Here is a 19,221-nt window from a genome sequence, read left to right on the forward strand (position 1 = left end):
TGCATAATGACTTTCAAGATTTTGTGGTGTTCTTTCAGATTTTAAAGAAATGTGTCGTTATTTTAAAGATCTTTTGTCATCCCAACGCAACGTGGAAGAATTATATAAACACCGGGATGTATTTTTTTAGATGTATGTCGTATGTAGTTATAGAATTTTATGGCGTTTTGAGTTTTCGTAGATCATGGAGGACGATGGGTGACTGGTGGACCGTTGTGAAGATGCGTTAAATAGCTTCTTTTCTTTAATTTAATCAAAAATATTTAATTTAATTAAAAAATTGCATATACTAATAATAATAATATTGATATTTTTCAGAAATTTTCTACGGAAATATCTATCTTTTGGCAATTTTCAAAATTTGATGGCTTATAAATAAGAAGTTCGTGGACTAAATTGCCTTAAATGATCCGTAAATTAAGCGTTTCTATTAGTTCTCTAAATTTTGACATACGTGTATGTGATATCAGCTTATTGTTTTCAACTCACGATGGTCACGTCTATATCTCTCTTATTGACTGTAAAAATATCTGTAAACGAAAATCACTCATACGGTATTTCTAAGACTCTTGGAACCTTACAAAAGTCGATTGCAATCTTAAAAATAGATATTTTCGCTAGCGACACACATGCGTTCAGATTATTACGCTATATGCGCTCGGCACGTAATACTTTTAAGTAAATATAAAAAAGGCCTAGGAAGAAATAAGAACAAATTTGCAATTTTTTAGATTTTTGCCGATATTTCCTCACGCAGAATTTTCTTATTCTCAAAAAACATCTTCTTACCTTGCACATACATCTCTTACAAGTTCGATTAAAAAAAGAGAAGATGTCAGAATTTCAGGCATTACAAAATTCTGCTGCTTTAAAGGTTTAAGTTTGATTTCTCATAAGCTTTAACTCAATGAACAGAAATTTTAATAAAACCCATGGTACAATGGCTATAAACGAGTGACCTGAACTAACCTGAACCGCGAACCCACTGGTCCAAATTGATTTTTAATTTTTTTTCTTCTTCTTAATCTTTCTTCAGCCTGCGGCCTCCGCTCTCCGGCCACTGTCCTCTAGAGCATTTAAAACCCCTAACTAAAACTTCATATTTCTCATACTAACGAACCATCCACTTCTACTTACTATAGAATACACGAAATTTACAGTTGGACCTCCGATGGCGCAACACATCACAAGAGAAATTTTATAAATGGAAATTAAACAAGGTCACCGAATGGCTACGTGACTAATAAAAAAGGCGAAGAAGCATAATTCCTTACACACGGCTTAACCTGCAAGTAATTTCCAATGAACTGCTAATAATCCGTCTAGTCTCATTGACTTACATTTTTGTTCAATGGACTTCGTGGGTAGATTCATAGTCCGAGGTAAATGTCTCGAAGAAGTGACGCATGTTTCGTTTTTTCGTCGCTTTTAGAAGCACCGAAATTTTTCTGGTGGCAGCTGGTCTTATCAGGTTTTGCTTTACTTATTTGGTGTTTCCGGTATGAGGTTTAAGATAGATTTGCGCTTCTGTGCAATTGTATCGGGAATGAAACAGAATCCGAGTTGGCGGCAGGTACTTTAAACGCTGTTACCTTTGTAAAATAATAAGGTAATTCTTTACTTAGAAAAATTCATGAGTAGCAACAATTTAAAAATTTTCCTTCTTATAGGAAAAAAGAGTTAAACCTTAAATTTAAATACGTTCTTGTGGTATGTGTTTTGAGGCAAAGGTTACCGCACGCAGCAAAATATTGAGAGAAATACCGCATTTTCTAAATAAGCATTTTGACAATACCTTGACAGCAGTCGCCATCCATATTTGTTTACATTCCGTAGCTCCCTTAACAGCATTTTAAATAAAAGTAGGCTTAGCAAACAAAACTATAACGTCCCAGTGATAACATCTCCGCGTCGCCACCTGCTTCGCTCTTGAAAAATGCGAAATTTCGAGTAACGCTTCTGGAAAAAGTACATAACTTTATATTAAATTAAAGGTTAATTATAATAAAACGCTTAACTAGTGCTCGCTCAGGGCTGTGTTCGGGTTGAGAACCAGTAAAAAGTGCGTTTTAAAAATGCGATTAATTTGACAGTTCTGCGAATATTAGATCCGGATCTTCGAAGACAAACGACGATGGGTGGGAGTTAGGCTCGAGATAAATCTGTGATGTAAGAATCTATAACTGAGAATAAGTGTGTTTACACTGTATGAATAAAATATTTGGCCCAAGGACCAAATGACGTCACGCGTAAATCCTAACGTCATTTGGTATTGATGTCATGAGTTGTCACGGCGTAAACAGTCAATATCAATTTTTTGAGACCTTGAATTTGGCTTGGAACAAATGCTATGGATCAAATAATCTTTTTTATGGTGTAAATACTTTAGTATTAGTTCATGTATCAGATTTCATATACTGCTTTAAAAAACAACTATTTTCTATTAAAAACTTTAAACTAAAGCGAAGCAAATTTTGTTCAAAGATTTCCTTAAAAAGTATAGTGTAGTCACGCACGTACCAAATTTAATTACTACTCAATTTGATCTTTAGTCTAAATTGTTTTAGGTAGTGTAAACGTACTAATTGTTCATGTATAGGTGCATAAAAAGTATATAATTTCATTAAATATTCATTTAAAATTTCACACATTTACTGAGGCAGGTAACAATTTTGTGTTATGTTGCCATGACGATATGATTTTGATAGTTATAGTTTGTCGCATTACTCCACTTCAACCTGTATGAAGGCCGGATTTAGTCAATTATGTAGTCTTAACGCTTAATTCGTAATCCTAGTTGTAAACATATTTTTAGTCACAAAACATGGTAATTACAAAATTGGATTTTCTCAATTCCTTAATCTTAGTTTTAATTTTGTGAAATGTCGCAATTGTTAAATAAGTGTACTTTTAAAATTGAAAGAAAAGGTTCCTATTTAAAAAGTGGCAAACACAATATGTGCTCAGGTTTTTTAAATTCTTTATAGCCAAAAATTAAATAAAACCATCATTATTCATGAAGAGAATTTTGAAGAATTTTGATGCCATTTCCTAGAGATTTGTCTATGGCATTCGTTAATTCGCAAGGGTAATCGTAATCGCGGTCGTAGTCTGAAAGGTTAGTTCAGGTTAGTTTATTTACCAACTTCCAAGTTCGTCAGTTTAAAACTCTGTTTATATTTATACGAATTAAAAAATTGGATAAACAGACATATACTCATCAGTTCATTTAATTTTAAAGCTATGCTTAAAGATTATGGTTATGTTTAAGAATTAAGCTTATGTAATTAACAAATTCAGAGTATGTGTTACCTCTACCTTATTAACTACATTTTCGTCGAGCAACGGTATTACGTAATACATGTGTACATCGTGAATTTCGATCCGATTCCATATATGACCCTGTGCATGAGCGTATGAGAATAGGTGAAATGCAGAATACGTGGTTAAAATATGACCATTTGTTTCGTCTTTCGCGACACCCTGTATATGTCAAGCTACATATACATACCTATATGTCACTTTCACGATTATGCGAAATTATTTGTTTTGTTTAACTTAAAAATTTTAAATACAGATAAACAATTCAGCCATACCTAAAAATTTTAAGAAAACTACATTTTCTACAAAGTGCTCCCCGAAAATTCTAAGCCCATGAGCTCATCATCATGGGCTCACCAATGTGATCTCATAAACCATATAATCTGGTTTATATAATATTACTATGACTTAAGATTAATATTACTATGGTGACCACCTAGTATTTCCGACAATATTCGAAAACGAAAAACAGGAAATTTTTATATATTTTTTTAAATTTTATTATTTTTAAAAACATAAAATGAAATATTTTGAAGAGATTAACGTAAATGTAATGAAAAATTCGTGGCAAGTCCACAAAGGTTCAAGTAGAAATAGACGGAGAATGTTGGACAAACCCAACGACACATGTTTCTACTTAGTAGATTCATTAGACATGTGTGTGTACAAAGTAGGTACACACATATATCTTGCAGCGCATGTCCGAAGACTTTGTATGAATTTGAAGTCAATTGGGAGATAATAGATATTAAAAGTTCTTGAACGAAAAAAAGTAGATTAGTTCAATCATACCTATATACGCTCCAGCATCATATTTTTTTCTTTTTATTTGCTTAATGATTATTTTTATATTTACAGACTTCAATTCATACATTGTCCAGAAAAAATAATTCAAAATACTCAGAATGTTCTCTCTTTGGATGTTATTTTAGCAGCATAAATATATGTTTTTATATCCAATATCATTAATGGGTTTTTGGATGACATCTGTATCTCTTTTTTTCACAAGAGGCTGAACTAATGCCTGCTTTTGATTTTCCTTTTTTCCCTTCCATTTTTTCCAGGTTATACCTGCATATGCGTAGGTATTTGGTCATGTGATGTTGAACGTGTGTGTACTTATTTTGTATGCACAGAGGCGTGATTAAAACAATAAGTAGAAACACATGTGCCCAAGATTCTATTTAAATTTTTTTCTAACATTTTTTCCTTACATTATTTTCAAAAATGGAGAAAATTCCGCAAAATTTTCTGAGAACAATTTTGAATGGGCCTTAATGTGCTAATAATATTTTTTACATCGGACGTTTCATTTCTCCAAGCTCGTTATTAACTTATATTTCTATAACAGGAACCTGGACTTTGCATGACATAATTTGTTTGGTTTTACCATTCGAAAATATGTTACATATACCACATTTTGGAATTCCAACGTTTTAGTCCTAAATCCTGAAGTGGAATATTCACTATAATTTTTGATGCAGTTCCTCTAACCAAAATAGCTTAAAATAAACATAATCCACTCACTTAAAACAATATATTTAAATACAGTTTCCCATAAAATTTGAGTATTTAATGGTTGTAGATTGTCATACCCGTTTAGCATATCTAATAAGATGTAATAATGACCCTGAAAAGCAAGTCTCAAAATATCTTCAAAACTAAAGGAGTTATAAAAAAATTATATTCTTAGAAGTGTAACACGCTGTCTTTCAGGAACAAAACATTACAGATACAGTGTTTTTAAACAATTATCACGTGTGAAAAAAATTATGGTACGCCACTGCTTGCGCAAATGCTGTTTCGGTTAAAACAAAAAAATATTCGAATATTCTAAAATTCAGAAACATACAAGGTAGAATTTAATAAATATAATACTTGATGAATGATTCAATTTCACATTACTCTTGAAAATGGCTTTCTACCTCACTGTTTGTGTACACACACAACACTTGTAAGTATGAATTATAATCGAAAGAACTTTTGATTGCGTAAAATACAGAAACATATTGGATGGTTGCAACATACTTATTTATGAGGAATTGTTGATAAAAAAACAGAAAAAATATTACATAATTATTTTAGTTCTGTTTTCACCAAAAAACATTTACGAACGTAAAGGCACAAAAGAAGGGTAATTAATTAGCTTCAATTTGTTCACTGAGCTCCTATTGGTAGATAAGAAAAATAAGTAATATACAAATACCTATTTGTTCCTTTCATCGCCTTGTGTGTAACAGGAAATGGAACCGACTAATCTCTTTCAAAAGCAGCGTCTCTTATTTTCTCAGTTGGACATCCCTTACGCAAGAAAAATGCCCTTCTGGCTGGTGAAAGAAACACCCATTATCTTAATTTTATCAACTGTTACTTAAATTCGATTGCGTTCGACATCCCCAAAGTCTTTATTAAATTTGTCAGAAAGTCTTTGTTGGTAGGTTTATCTTTAACAAACGCACGTCTATCTCTATCCGAATAGAGGGAGGGCGTCATTTGTTAAGGAATTTCATACACTTGGGGCAGTATTTAGAGGGCAGCAAAGTTACTGATGTTTATTATTTCGAATTAACCTAAATCTTGGAATAGAGCTTACAGAGATAATTTACGGAAATAATTTCGGGCGTACTAGAAAGTAAATTGCTTGAGTTCTAAAATTTCGCAGGAAAGTGTATGTATACAAAATGCAATTGTTTTCATTGAAACGCTCAAAAACACACCAAAGACTCTTTACTAAATTACACTAGATTTCCAGATGCTTTTACATTATATATGCCAGGAGAGATATGTTTTATTCATTGCTCCAACGATTTGTTTGCGTACTAGTAATAGGGTAATGAGGATTACTTAATAGAAGTAAAAATATACAGTTTCTTTTAATACAAAGTTACAGCATTATTCGCTTATTTTCTTAAGTTTTTCTAGCTGTCTCTATGCACATTTCACATTTCATATGTATGCACATATGCATGAATGGCTTCAAATTCTATTGGAAGAATTTCGTGTCCATTTTATTCAAGTTTTGGTAAATAAATAAAACTCTGCAACTGTTCTGGTTCGAAGGATATTGACCTATGAAACTTACCATAAATATTTTAAACAGTGTTTATGTCTACATGTTAGCTAATATTTGAATTCGGGCCAAAAAAAGCTATTAATGCACCTTGTTTAATAACCCTTAAGCGATAAAATGTCTCAGTTACTGGGCACATTTCTAAATGTTTCAAACAAACTTCACGCAACTGCGCTCCTTTTTTGATTATTCTTTACAATTCTTTGCAAACACTGAATCCGAATACTACATACTTCCGAATACTACTTACTTCGGGATTTATCTATATGTTTTTAATGGGCTCATACACGAAAGTCTGATAAAGAAGAAATCCCCTAGAGATAGAATAAAAAGCTATTAAGACAGATGAATGATTTTCGCGGGAAAAAACATTATTAATTAATCAAGTTATAAGGCAGTTCCATAGTTTATTGAGTTACAAATACTCCAGCGCACTCGATAACACGTACATATATGTATCTAATAGTAGCAAGGACGACGTGACATCCCTCGCATTCGCAAAATTTTAGTTAGTTTTGCATCCAATTTTGTAACTTTACATGATTCACAGATCATGTTTGATAAACATCATTTGCAGGACACGAGATTTCGAACTTAAAAATTATTTTAAAAAAATGCCCACAACATGTGATCCTTGAAAACTAGTCACAAGGTTAGATTGTTGGCATCATTTAAGTTTTATGTATTGGCTAGAATTATGTACTGCCTATAAACATCAATCTGATTTTATTATGGAATTGTGTTTCGTAAATCAAAACTGCAAGGTAACCACAATAGGACGTGAAGTGTTGCTATAATTTTCGGAAAATTTGTCTACCACTAGATTGGCACGTCTTCACAAGTAATGAAAATTAAAGTGCATCATAATTCTGATAGGTACAATTATTACAGGAATTAAGAGTCTAAATACTTGAACTTACTACTGTTGGTCAAAAATTTTAATTTAAACGTTAACTATTGCAGGATCGTGACAGACAAGTTAACACATCAACATTTTATGTGCGACAATTGCAGGTAAGAAAATGTTCTCTTGCAACACTTTACATTCTACCAAGATGTTATTATGACCCTCCTTTCTAAAAAAAAAAAAAATATTTCTCTGTAGTTGCCATTTCGATAATTAGAGCTGTTATTAATGTGCCAGAGGAGAACAATTGCAATTTTATCTGGAGAAACTTGGGGGAGTGAGGTGAACTTTTTTCCTCACTATGCAGGGTGAAGAACAAGTTTGAGATATCATTAATACCTTAAATATCGTTTTACGTGATTTTGTGAGATTTAGAAGGATTATCTTAAGTAACAACACCGAATCTGATGAAAAAAGTATGTTTTGATTTTATGCAGGGAAGAGCACAAACGATGTTAACTTTGTTATTTTAAATAAAACGTATTGTTTATATTTATTGATATCAACGGAACTCATTAAGATAATTCCAGTGATATAGGGTTTTAATGATTTATCCATCAAAAAGGTAGGAATAGATAATTTAGTTTCTTGTCAGAATATATTTAAGAATAATGAAAAAAAAACCAACTAACAGTAAACTAAAGTTAATTAATCAGATGTTTAAAGTGCCGTCTATTATTAAGAGTAGAAGCTCGTCCCTGTATAACAAAGCGTAAACATTTTCTTCCATCAGATTCGGTACCTACATTTATTTATAACAAACCTCTAAATTTCATTAAATGATGTTGAAAAATTTTTGGGATATTAACGAGATTTCAGACTTATTTTCCTCCCTTTATAAAACTTTATAATCAAAAACAAACGCTTTAAAGTTACAGGACGATGATTAACTATGGAATTATTAGGGTTGTAATGTCCGATCAAGAATATATGTATATTCTACTTAATCGAATGTTTATCTGCTAAATTTTATATTGTTAAGGTAAAAGATAAATTACTGGTTTATATTATTTTCTATTCAAAAAGTCAAATGTGTCAACTATCACTATTATGTACGTTGCATGTGTCACGCATTTTGGCATTATCAAAGTTGATGGGCAAATTCAAAAATATCTCGATCAATTCAATTTGGCTTGTCCGTCTTGACCAAATATTTCCGCCTTCATCTATTAACCGAACATTTATTGTCATTCTTTGCAAGTATGAGTGTTTCGTCTCCGGGCTAAATTTTGACCGCAACTTATCTTGATAATTACGAAGTTTATATATTTTCTTTAAAGAACATAAATAGAATTTTTCGTATAATTCAAATATAAAATAATATCCTAATGATACCAATAATATTGTAATAAAAAATACAACTTTATAACTCTTTTCTTTTACATCCTGTATAGTACAGAGTAGACACATTTTTTTATAAAATTCAAAAGAATGTGATGCTTCCTAATTATTGTTTAATGAAAGTGTTATTTTAATTTTTTTAACAAGATACAGAGAATGGTAAGAAGTATAGGGTGACCCATGTAAGAAATAAATATCTTTTGTTTTCTTATGGAACCTCGAACATATAATGAACATTTTTTATTTTTTAAGATATTTTAAACATGTTTTATAAGATAAACCCTATCCTTAAGCTCAACAGTTATCAAAAAATTCACGTCAATAATATAGAGATTATATGAAGATATTTCCTAAAACAAATTTAACTTCTTCATAAGTATTTTTTGATTCTCTAGAGGATAGCACGCCTCAAAAAGTGTTGAATGTGACATTTTGGAATTATCATAAAATAATTTTTTTTAAATAAGGCCTGAAAAATAAATGGTAATAGTATTACTTAACTCTATATGGCGATTTATACCTAACATTTTTCCAGAGTGTTACTTAGAAATTTAATTAAAGTATCACTCACTTTTCGACGACACTACACCCTTACACTATATTTGTTTGAAATTTTAGTATTAAAACTTCTTACACAGTGAGAATTAACTTCTTTGCTCAACCCCCACCCCTTGGACTTATTAAATCTATATTAAGGAAGCTACAGGTTCATAGGGGTTCATTTCTTCCTCCAACCTCTTCAACATCTCCAATTATAATATCTTAACTAACTCACTTAATCTTGCATAGACTTCAATAAAGACATCCAATGAAGGATGAATGTTTGAGAGATAATTGAGCAGATGACAGATCTAGTGGTACCAACACACCCTGTCTATTGTGGTGCCCACCTCCCATAATGCAAAATACATTGGTACTCTTAAGTTATGCGCATATTACGAATTCGAAGCGCAAAGCAAAATATCAAATTGGCGAGGTGTATGGTGCATGTCAAACGTAGTTAATTTTCGAGGGTGATTTATAAAGAGTTGTGACGCAAAATAACTCGCAGTTTCTGTCGCAAAGTGCGGTTTCTGGTTTCTTTTTAAGAAATCTTTAATGGTGTAATTAATACGCCTATAAAATCGAAAGAGCTAGATTGGGCTTCAGTAGCACAAATAGTAGTAAGTAGATCGCTTAATGTAGGCCGGTTTAGAGGGCTATATAATTTTCTTAGCTTCCTTGAACAGGCTTAAAGAGATTACAGGAGGAAACATCTCATAGTGTTACTGCTTTGTTTACATTCAGGACCGAAAATATTTGGTAAGCGTGATTAATTTGATTGTTCGCTTCGTTTTCAATTTATCAGCTAATTTACGTATTTGGTTCATAAAAATTCTGGACATGCTCAACGTTCTGGACATTGTGGTTAGAGAATGGTGCAATTTTTGCAATAAAACGTTTTCAAGGGTTTTTCGACAATATTATGCAAACTTCAACCTTTCAATGCTCAATGAAATTATGATAAAATTACTTGATTAGTTTTAATCTCGAATTAAAAGTGGTATTCGCACCATGACTTGGTTATGAAATATATCAAAAGTAGCAAGTCGGATAGTGTTAAATTAAAGGTGGGAGTGAGACGCTTTAGATGTAGCTGGAGCTGTTTCAGGGACTCGTCGGTACTGAGAGCCGGGTTGCGACTGAGAGGAGCAGAGTTAAGAGTGGTGCGTCGCGACGCGTGATGGGTGGCTGGTCGACGCCGTCGGTGGCGGACGGACGCGTCTTCTTCTTCGTGGCTGATGCTGCCATCATCAGCTGCTGTTGCTGCGGTGGCAGTGGCAGTGCGTCCGCCGCCACAGCCACACGTAGCACGGTGCTGTGACTGTGAATAAAATAATTTCGCGCGCCGTCCGTAGTCGTCGGCATGCCGCCAAAGCCGACTGTACGACAGTGACAGTGACAGTGAAGCACTATGTCCCAGTCATGGTGAAGGTGCTGCTGCTGGGCCTACTGCTATTTGCCGCCCTCGCACGAGCCGCCCCCCCTACCAAGCCGCCCCCGGAGGGGGAGGAGGACCCCGCCGCCCGAAGCGAGCGCTCCGCCAATTTGTCCCTCGTTACCGGCACCGCAAGAAAAATTAAGATGTTCATCAAAAATCGACATCTACAACTTCTGCCGGGCGGCACTGTCAACGGTACCACCGACGACACTAGCCCCTTCAGTGAGTACAAAAAAATTTTCTAATCACTAATCCTAAAGAAAAAAATGAATGAAAAATATTTCAAAGAAAAAAAATTAAAAAGCATTAGGTAACGCAAATTATTTCGATAACCGTTACCGATTCAAAGTTTCATCATGTATAGGATACAGAAGTCCCAGAGGAATAGGAATTTGGGCAAAATAATAACCGGTAATCATAAAAATAAATTAAAATGGGCGGGGAAGGTAAACGTAGAGCGTTGATTAAACCATTTGCTATTTATTATGAAACATCTGACTGTCGACTGATAACAGATGAATTTATCCAGGACATGCCACCAATGTTCCAACGCCTACTTGAGGTTCTTTTTAACGGTCACCCTTTATATTGCGAAGCGCTGGAAACCACCCCAAACTTAAATGAAACCACCCCAAATTAAACAAGCAATTCAAGTCTAAGCATATTGGGATAATGGTCCATCGGTGATTTTTAAAATGTTATGGCATGATATGAGATAACAAAAAATAGAAAGTAAAATTAAAAATCGGTACGCGTGACTAAAATATTTACTTTACTTCGCATTGCCAGAATAAAATGTCTGTTATATTAACGGAGATTTAAGCTCATTTTTTAAAACAAACACTCGCTTTTATTATACTATTAACTTTTCAATTACTCGATTCAGCTGGATTATAAATCGGCTATTAGGCTCTTTACAACTTTTAGAATGAGATAAATTTAAGACCAATTTGCCCCGCAAAGTAAATACGGCTCAATGTCTCGGAAATCTATATTAAACCATTTTGCGGTTATATTTTCAAAGCTGCATAGAATTTCTCAGTTCTAGTCAGTAGCGCTACCCACTTCTAAAAATTTTTCCAAACCTGTGCACGCAATACGAATAAATTATCTATAAAGCAAAAGTGCTTTAATGAATCGCTTTAAACGCATTTCATTGCGTAATTTAAGTGATAATCAAAAAGTAATTGTTTTCAGCGCTCAAAATTATGATAACGACTCAAAAGTCTGAATTTCTTCTGGAGGTTAAAGAACGTGTTGAACAAAAACTTTCTGGTGGCCCCGCAAATTTCGATACCACAATGGTTAATTTAACGTGATTATTGTATTTAATTCACGAGTGTTAAATCACAATCAAGTTGCCGCACTTCAATTCGCCAGTCAGATAAGCAAAATAATCAAAAGGTCGATCCAGTTTAATTGGAAATTATAATACACGTTCGTCGTAGCCTGAAAAAATATTTTTTTTAATTTATGAATCTGGCTGATCGTCAAAAGGTTTAATCTCAACCACAACGAAGTTCCTCGAAACGCCGTTATTCTAATTGTTTTCCAATATTTACCTCCTTTCAGACGATCACCGTCTGGTTCTTTTATATGCCGATGATGTATTTGCAAATTGGACCAGGTACCCAATTTTATTTTCAATAACGCATTTGCGTAATTTGTTGGCTAATATGTATTGTCATTTCAACTTAAGATCATTATGTAATGCAGCGACATTCAGAAATGATTGTGGAAAAATTCTTAAAAATGTTTATAAGGTATAAATGTGAACAGTGCATCTTGACTGAAACATTGAAATTTGATATATTTCGGAAAATACAGCTGCATATTTTTTTTTATTTACATATATAGAATATATCTATAATTTCCCAGATTTTCTCGTAGAATCTTTAAGATCCACGGAAATATCCATTATTTGTTACTTTTTGTGTATCCTGTATCAGATTGGTTCACGTTATAGGTTCTTATCTAATTTGGAACGCTCCCATGGATGCACAACTGTAACCAAATCTTACATGTTTGAACATTTTCATTAAAAACAATACTTGCAATTTTAGCGAATTCATGCGAGGCTCTGTAGAATTGGCTTTCTTATACTAGTAGTAATGAGTATAGACGTTAAAAACTGTATCATAAATGACTAATACCCTAACAAAATTTGCCATAAAATAATGCATGGTTCTCATATATAGTTAAAAGTCCATTTATAGGAATAAAAAATTTCTTATTTTAGTTCCTTTATAGTTAATTTTCATAATAAAATTTTAAAATCATAATATTCCCCAAGAAAACTTGAAAATACTAGTTTCAATTTAAAAATTTAGGGGTTGTAGTTGCCTCTAGAGGGAGATTGATTATTAAATTAGTTCAATTTGACTCTTCATCAGTTTATACGTTCAAGAGTTTAAAGTGTTACGTACGTTCAATACATTTCCACTATTGGTGAATATTGATTATTTTAATCAATTAAGTACTGTTTTAAGGCACAATTTTCATAGAACGAGGAAAGGTTAATTCTGCATTATTCTCAGAAGCTAAAGCTGTAGTCTAACGTTGTAACCCTAGTACTAAAAGATATTAAACTAAACTGGATTCAGTAGGTCCATTATGTCAATATTGTTTATCTTCACTTTCACTATCGAAACTGAAAGCAATAGAGACGCCACTGGGGAGCAAGAGAATAATTGTTTAGACACCATGACGTTAAGACTGAGGTGCTAAAATAACTGCAAGGCATAGCTACGCGGATACTAGATTAGTATCTTTAGCATGTCTCTACAAGTGTTCACGGCAAGAATAAATCTTGTTCTATTGCCTCAAATACAACTGAAATGTTTATGTAAATATCGGCCAAAGAAAACCCAAATCGAATCAAATTCCCAAATAGATTCTTAATGGCCCCGAATATACATAAGCACCGAATCCATTTGAACCAATGGGTATTTTGGGATATGTATCCACAACGTTTAGGATTTTTGACACGCAGGTACATGCGGTTAAGTAATGGCATTCGTGTATTATTGTACTACACCGCACGTACCGGCGAATGAAAAATGTCTTCCAGCCACAATGCACTTTCTATAAATACTCACATGAGTATGTGTGTCAAACGCTATTAAAAGATGCCATTTAGAAGACCATCGATTAAGAAAGAAAGTACCAACATGAAGTCCATATTTCTCCATAAGGCTAACCACAAAAGCTCCTTAATTTCAAAAACCTCTTTTATGAAATTGCTTGATGTCTAAAGTTACTCTTAAAAATTCGGACTGTTTCTTGAGCATTTTGAAAGAAATTCATTTTTTAATGTAAGTACCAATTTAGGTTTAATGGAATATACTAGTAAACTATGTGCAGACATGACGCAATATACTTAATTTATTTTTATTATAGCGGGTAATTACCTACCAGAGTTCTGTCTCTTCAAAGCTTTACACTCTCCGCTAATCGCACTTTTAAAGTACTGCGTCCTAGATTCACGGCCATTTTTGGAATCTTGTAATTATTTTTTTTAAGTACCAACCACAGTCATCATATGATAATTTCTTATGCAGGAACACGTGAGTTCTAAATTTTAATAAATAACACTAACAAGATTGTATTCAATCTTTGAGTAATCTAAATGTTGACCCCTGCGGGCTTCCGCCAAAGGGAGTGTAGTAAACTGTGTATCACCTTCAATGAGGTTAAGAGCTTGTTTAAGAGTTAATTAAGATCAAACATTTTAAAATTGTCTTTATTGCTCTAAAATCCTCTAGAAATTGCTATAGCCACCAGTGCAGATGTTGTATATGATGGAGGATAGTATTTTCAATAAAACTGAATTAATGCTATGATTTTAAATCAATTACGTTGTTCAAGGGTTACTTACAACAATTTACCTAGGTTTGTTCAGATTACTTTTTATTACTAAAAAGTTACTAAAAAATTAATTCAGATTACTATATTATTTTTGTTGTTGATTTCTGTTTTTGATATCCCGAATATAAGTTGTTGAAACTTACATAGTAAAAATTTGTTGTTCGTTTCATTTCTTACTCAGTTTGTAACTTTTTTAATTCTGATTAACAAGGAATGAATTCAAATTTTGTAACCATAACTTCTTAGCGTCTTTTCTTATTCAAATGGTTTAGTTACCCTCCTCTTTCTCCATTACTTACCAGTCTTACATGTCTTCACGGTATACTTTCTTTTTATGAGATGGAAAGCTCTGTTAAGTAATAATTCAGTCGAAGTTCGATAGTTTAATCCAATTTACCTTAATCAAAAATAATCAATTTTCAAAAAAATAAGTACGTTTTTTTTTAATTTTTTTAATATTATGTATTTCTTTTGTAATGATAGTGTATATTTGAATAAAATCCCATATTGCGAGATTTTTTATTATATTATATTATTATAAATTGAAATATGTATGTATGTTTTCATTTTTGAAGAATACAATGTTCCGTTTACAATGTCTACAGGCTATCTTGGTTGTGAGTAAAGATAGACGAATGCGGTTTTCACGAACATTGTCCACTTTTTGTGAAACGAAAGATGGCGTTAAAACAATTTTCGTAGCTTTCATAGATTTTTTCTTAATTTGGGGCGTTTTTGAAAATTAGCTATTTTCGGATCCCTTGTAGTTCTACTATTTCTCAACGCATCGAAACGTTTAAAACGTATATCGATAATTTCTTTTGCGTAGAATATAATGATGTAGTGTATAAAAAAAATATCTTTAAAAATTTCATTAAAACATTTTTTTTTAATGTAGCCAAACCATACGATATAGTAAAAAATTAATAACGCCAATGAATTTTTCCTTCTAAAATATTCAACATATTTCCGTAAGTATAAAATATCAAAAATCACAATATAATTTAAACTAACGCCATATACAGAGCTGAATACAACTGGTAGAAAAATTATTGGCCAACTGTATCTTTTCTTGGGTCTTGTGAGTCAGTCAATATCCAGCCGACTTGCAGTAACGTCAGGCAACATTTTATGGAAGAGATAGTTGAATTGCTCTTAATAAAAATTTACCAAAACATTGAAAATGCAAAGAACGAAAACCATGCCCATCTTCAAATTTTAGTTAATTTATTAAAGTAAGTATTGCTGTACCTAATACTTACAGCGTATCCCGTTTAAAATACGGTACGGCTATATCTCGGAAATAACTATCAATAGACGTTTGTAGCAAAAATCTTGTTTGAGGAAATAACCAAGAAAAACGCTTAAAAATATTTGCATTATCACTAGTTGAACTTAAAACCAATGACATCATAGAATTTTTAAATGACAATTCCTGTAGCTGAAGAATTTTTTGAATAGAGCCTTATTTTCCCAGCAATTTTTATTGTATTAAATTTACCTCTAAAAACAATTATATTCAAGAAAACGGCCTTAAGAAATCTAAATTTTTACATTTTGGGGGTCATACCTACTGAAACCTGTAATCGTTGAAATCATTCATACCTTGTGAGATTCTTTGGGAAAGTCTCTTTTCTTGAAATAATTTTAAATTCAAGCGACTGGTTTAATTTGAAGTCAAATTAAGTTAACCGCCCAAATTATTTTCAGTTTTTCCAATTTTTTAAAAATCTTCTATAAGAAATTTCTAATACTTGTAAAAAAAAGCTCTGAAAGGACTGTGAAGAGAATTTTCAAACCTTACTAAAAAAAATTTAAGTAAAAACTCAGAAATGACAGAACTCTTTAAAGAAACTTGAAGTTACCTTCAATTTCTAATCCACAATAATGAAGACATGTTTTAAAATCTTCATGAATGTCTGAACATAAGAAATTAATTGAACAACCTCTAAGCAATGTTCCATTTTTCTTTTCATAGCGGATAATCTGCTCTTACGATTGCTTTGAAGACTCACTGAATCATGAAATGGACGTAATCGAATTGAAGATTTGAGAAAATTGAATTAAAAATAATGAAATAAAAGCAAACCTTCATACCAATTTTAAAATGATGTAATCAAATCACCCCTTACACTGTTGTAAGAGGGTGTGGTATTAGATTAGGAGAATACAGACCTCCCCCCCCCCCCCCCTACCCGCTCTTGTGATATTTAACAATTAAGATTTAATTTAAAGACGCGAATATGGGAACGTTAAATCGGAAATTAAAAGGAGCACTGAGCCGAACGGACCACTGTGAATCAGTTCTTATTTATTATATTTGAGCTCGTCCGTTTTGGGTCCAAAGAAATTAAGATAAGCTATCTAGCATCTCGAATTTTCTCATTTTAAAATGTTGTCTACCTGTCCTGCAAACAGGAACAAGTCTGCAAATGACACGCAGGTTCCAAAATTAGCTATTCGTCCAAGTTCCAAAGCGATTTTCTGTGCAGTACTAGTTTGTTCGAAAGAGAGATAACACAACTACGAAACAATTTTCTTCAGAGGGAACAGCTGCGGTATTTCAATTACCGCCCCTTTTCAGAAATGTAGCTGAAATAAAACCGCGTTACTTTGCTCCAGACCAAATTTCGGTTAAGGCTCTTGAAATGTGGGGAAAAGTTAAATCCGTAAAAGCAATTCTCTGAAATTGTTCCCATTTTTATGGTCCAATTTTACAATATTTTAGAGTTGATTTTAAATGATTTCTTCTTACCGTAGGGATGCACCGTCCTAAATAATTCAATTGAGCCTTCCGAAGGGAGGCTCAATTAATCGTTAGAATATTCAATAAATCGTGAAGGAGGTCTTAATGCCCCGTAGAGAAATGAACCCCCATGGTAACCGATACTTCTTTGATGGTTCAATCCCGGGGTACATTAAATATTCTATTCTGATTGTTATAAATATGCATGCTCAGCTTTGACCGGTTTTTGATTTATGTATTTATTTATTAAAAAATAAAAATTAATTCCTACTGGTATATGTAACAAAAGTTGTAGAAACGTCAGTGTTTGTTCAGACTGCAGTCATTAAGATGAAATATGAACTAATCATATATAGGACGAATGACAGACAAATGTTTTCATTATCTGTGTAATCAAATTAAAACTGTCTCGGCTTGATGGGCGACGGTGAATCTTTGTGTTCTTTTTTGCTAACAAAAGCCTTAAAATATTAGAAGATTTCTCCTAATGTCTCTTCGTAAACACGTGTCTGTTTTTAAATAATTCGACCTAAAAGCTGTTGATTTGAAAATTGATACTTTTACCTGCTAATTAATTTGTTATCGAAACCAAGAATTAAACATTTTCCTGCGTAGTTCTGAAAGCCCATAAACCTACCTTGAAGCTAATTAATGCCAGGTAATATATCTCACTTTTTCCATATCTATTTAATAACATTATTAGAAGCGAAATAGTGGGACGCCCACCAAAGAAAAGTCCAATTCATCATCAAGTTCTGCACTGTAGAATGCTTATTAGGTTAACCAGACAGCATTTTTACATGTAATTTAAAGTTAATTAAAGCTTAATATTATTATGTCTATCATGACATCCATAATAAGGCGACTTCTTTGGAGACCTGTTTACTTAAAAACTATTTAATTTATCGTTTCAATTTTTCCTGAAATTTTCGTAATTACGGAACTACAGGCGCCTGTCTGACAGAATTGTTTTTCTTAAACAGTTTTATTTGCGTGAAAAACGAAATTGAATCAAAACCGCGGTTAAGTCAAAGTTAAGTGGGTGCTTGAAAGGTCGTTATTAAGTTGAGACTAGAATGTGATTAAAGGGCTTACAGTAAATTACCTTTCACTTTACCACTGTAATTTACGTGTAAGGTGTTGCTCTCACTGACAGAATTAAGTAGGCTTAAACGGGGCCTTTATTTGCCTTTTTTTCGGTTGACGGCGCCTCGGATTTTATAACATGCTGGTTGATCGTTATCGCCTGAAATAGTGGAAATAAAAAGTGTCCCCTGACACACATTAGCCCTAAACGCCACACCTCATAATTTGTACACCTCCTGCGTGAGTCAGTTCATTTGTCTCTTCTTCAGGTTATTAATTGTTCAAATGCGTTCTTCTTGTTCAAAATCCTGAAATCTCTACGATGTAAGAACTAGATTAATAGTGTTTTGTGTATGAGGTAGTCCTCGAATAAAATTCGTATTAATCACTTATACAGGCGTACGAAAAAGAACCGGAAGAACTGAGGTAACCACTGAATAATGAAAAAATAATTCATTTATCTTAATTTTTCGTTCTTTGACACTGCGAAATATTGAAAATTCTTCAAGAATGGCGGAAAAAGAATTAAATAGAACACTCGGTATATCGATGCACATTTAGATTTGTCTCGAAATTCAAGAATATTTCTTGTCTTCACTTTATTCTGATTTTCGAAATTTTTACCTTTGATAGATTTTTTTGTACGTTGGCTTGCTGTATTTTCTAAATGATTTGAATTAGGAAGTAATCGATTTGGAGAATATTGTAAGCTAAAGGAAAATGTCACGAAAACAATCTAAATTAGAATAAAGTATAGAACAGGAACAATTCTTAGAACTTCGAAGCCAATCCAAAAATTCCAAAATATACTGGATGTGCAATTTAAAACACTCATATTGTCATCCTCGTAGAACCAGAAAAGCAACAGTTGTGAAAATACTTTAAAAAATATTGTTTTTTAT

At 32.7% G+C, this 19,221-nt stretch overlaps 1 protein-coding gene across 1 annotated transcript in view; it reads left to right on the plus strand.

Moving 5' to 3' along the window:
* The first annotated feature begins 10,280 nt into the window (after positions 1 to 10,280).
* Positions 10,281 to 19,221, plus strand: part of LOC136409563 (fibroblast growth factor 3-like) — a 61,389-nt gene continuing 52,448 nt past the window's right edge. The window contains exon 1 of the mRNA XM_066391150.1: positions 10,281 to 10,842. Within this exon, the coding sequence (XP_066247247.1) occupies positions 10,605 to 10,842 (238 nt within the window). The 5' untranslated portion in view covers positions 10,281 to 10,604. The remainder of the gene's footprint in view (positions 10,843 to 19,221) is intronic.

This window comes from Euwallacea similis, chromosome 6 (genome assembly GCF_039881205.1).
Source record: "Euwallacea similis isolate ESF13 chromosome 6, ESF131.1, whole genome shotgun sequence".
Classification (NCBI taxonomy): Eukaryota; Metazoa; Arthropoda; class Insecta; order Coleoptera; family Curculionidae; genus Euwallacea; species Euwallacea similis.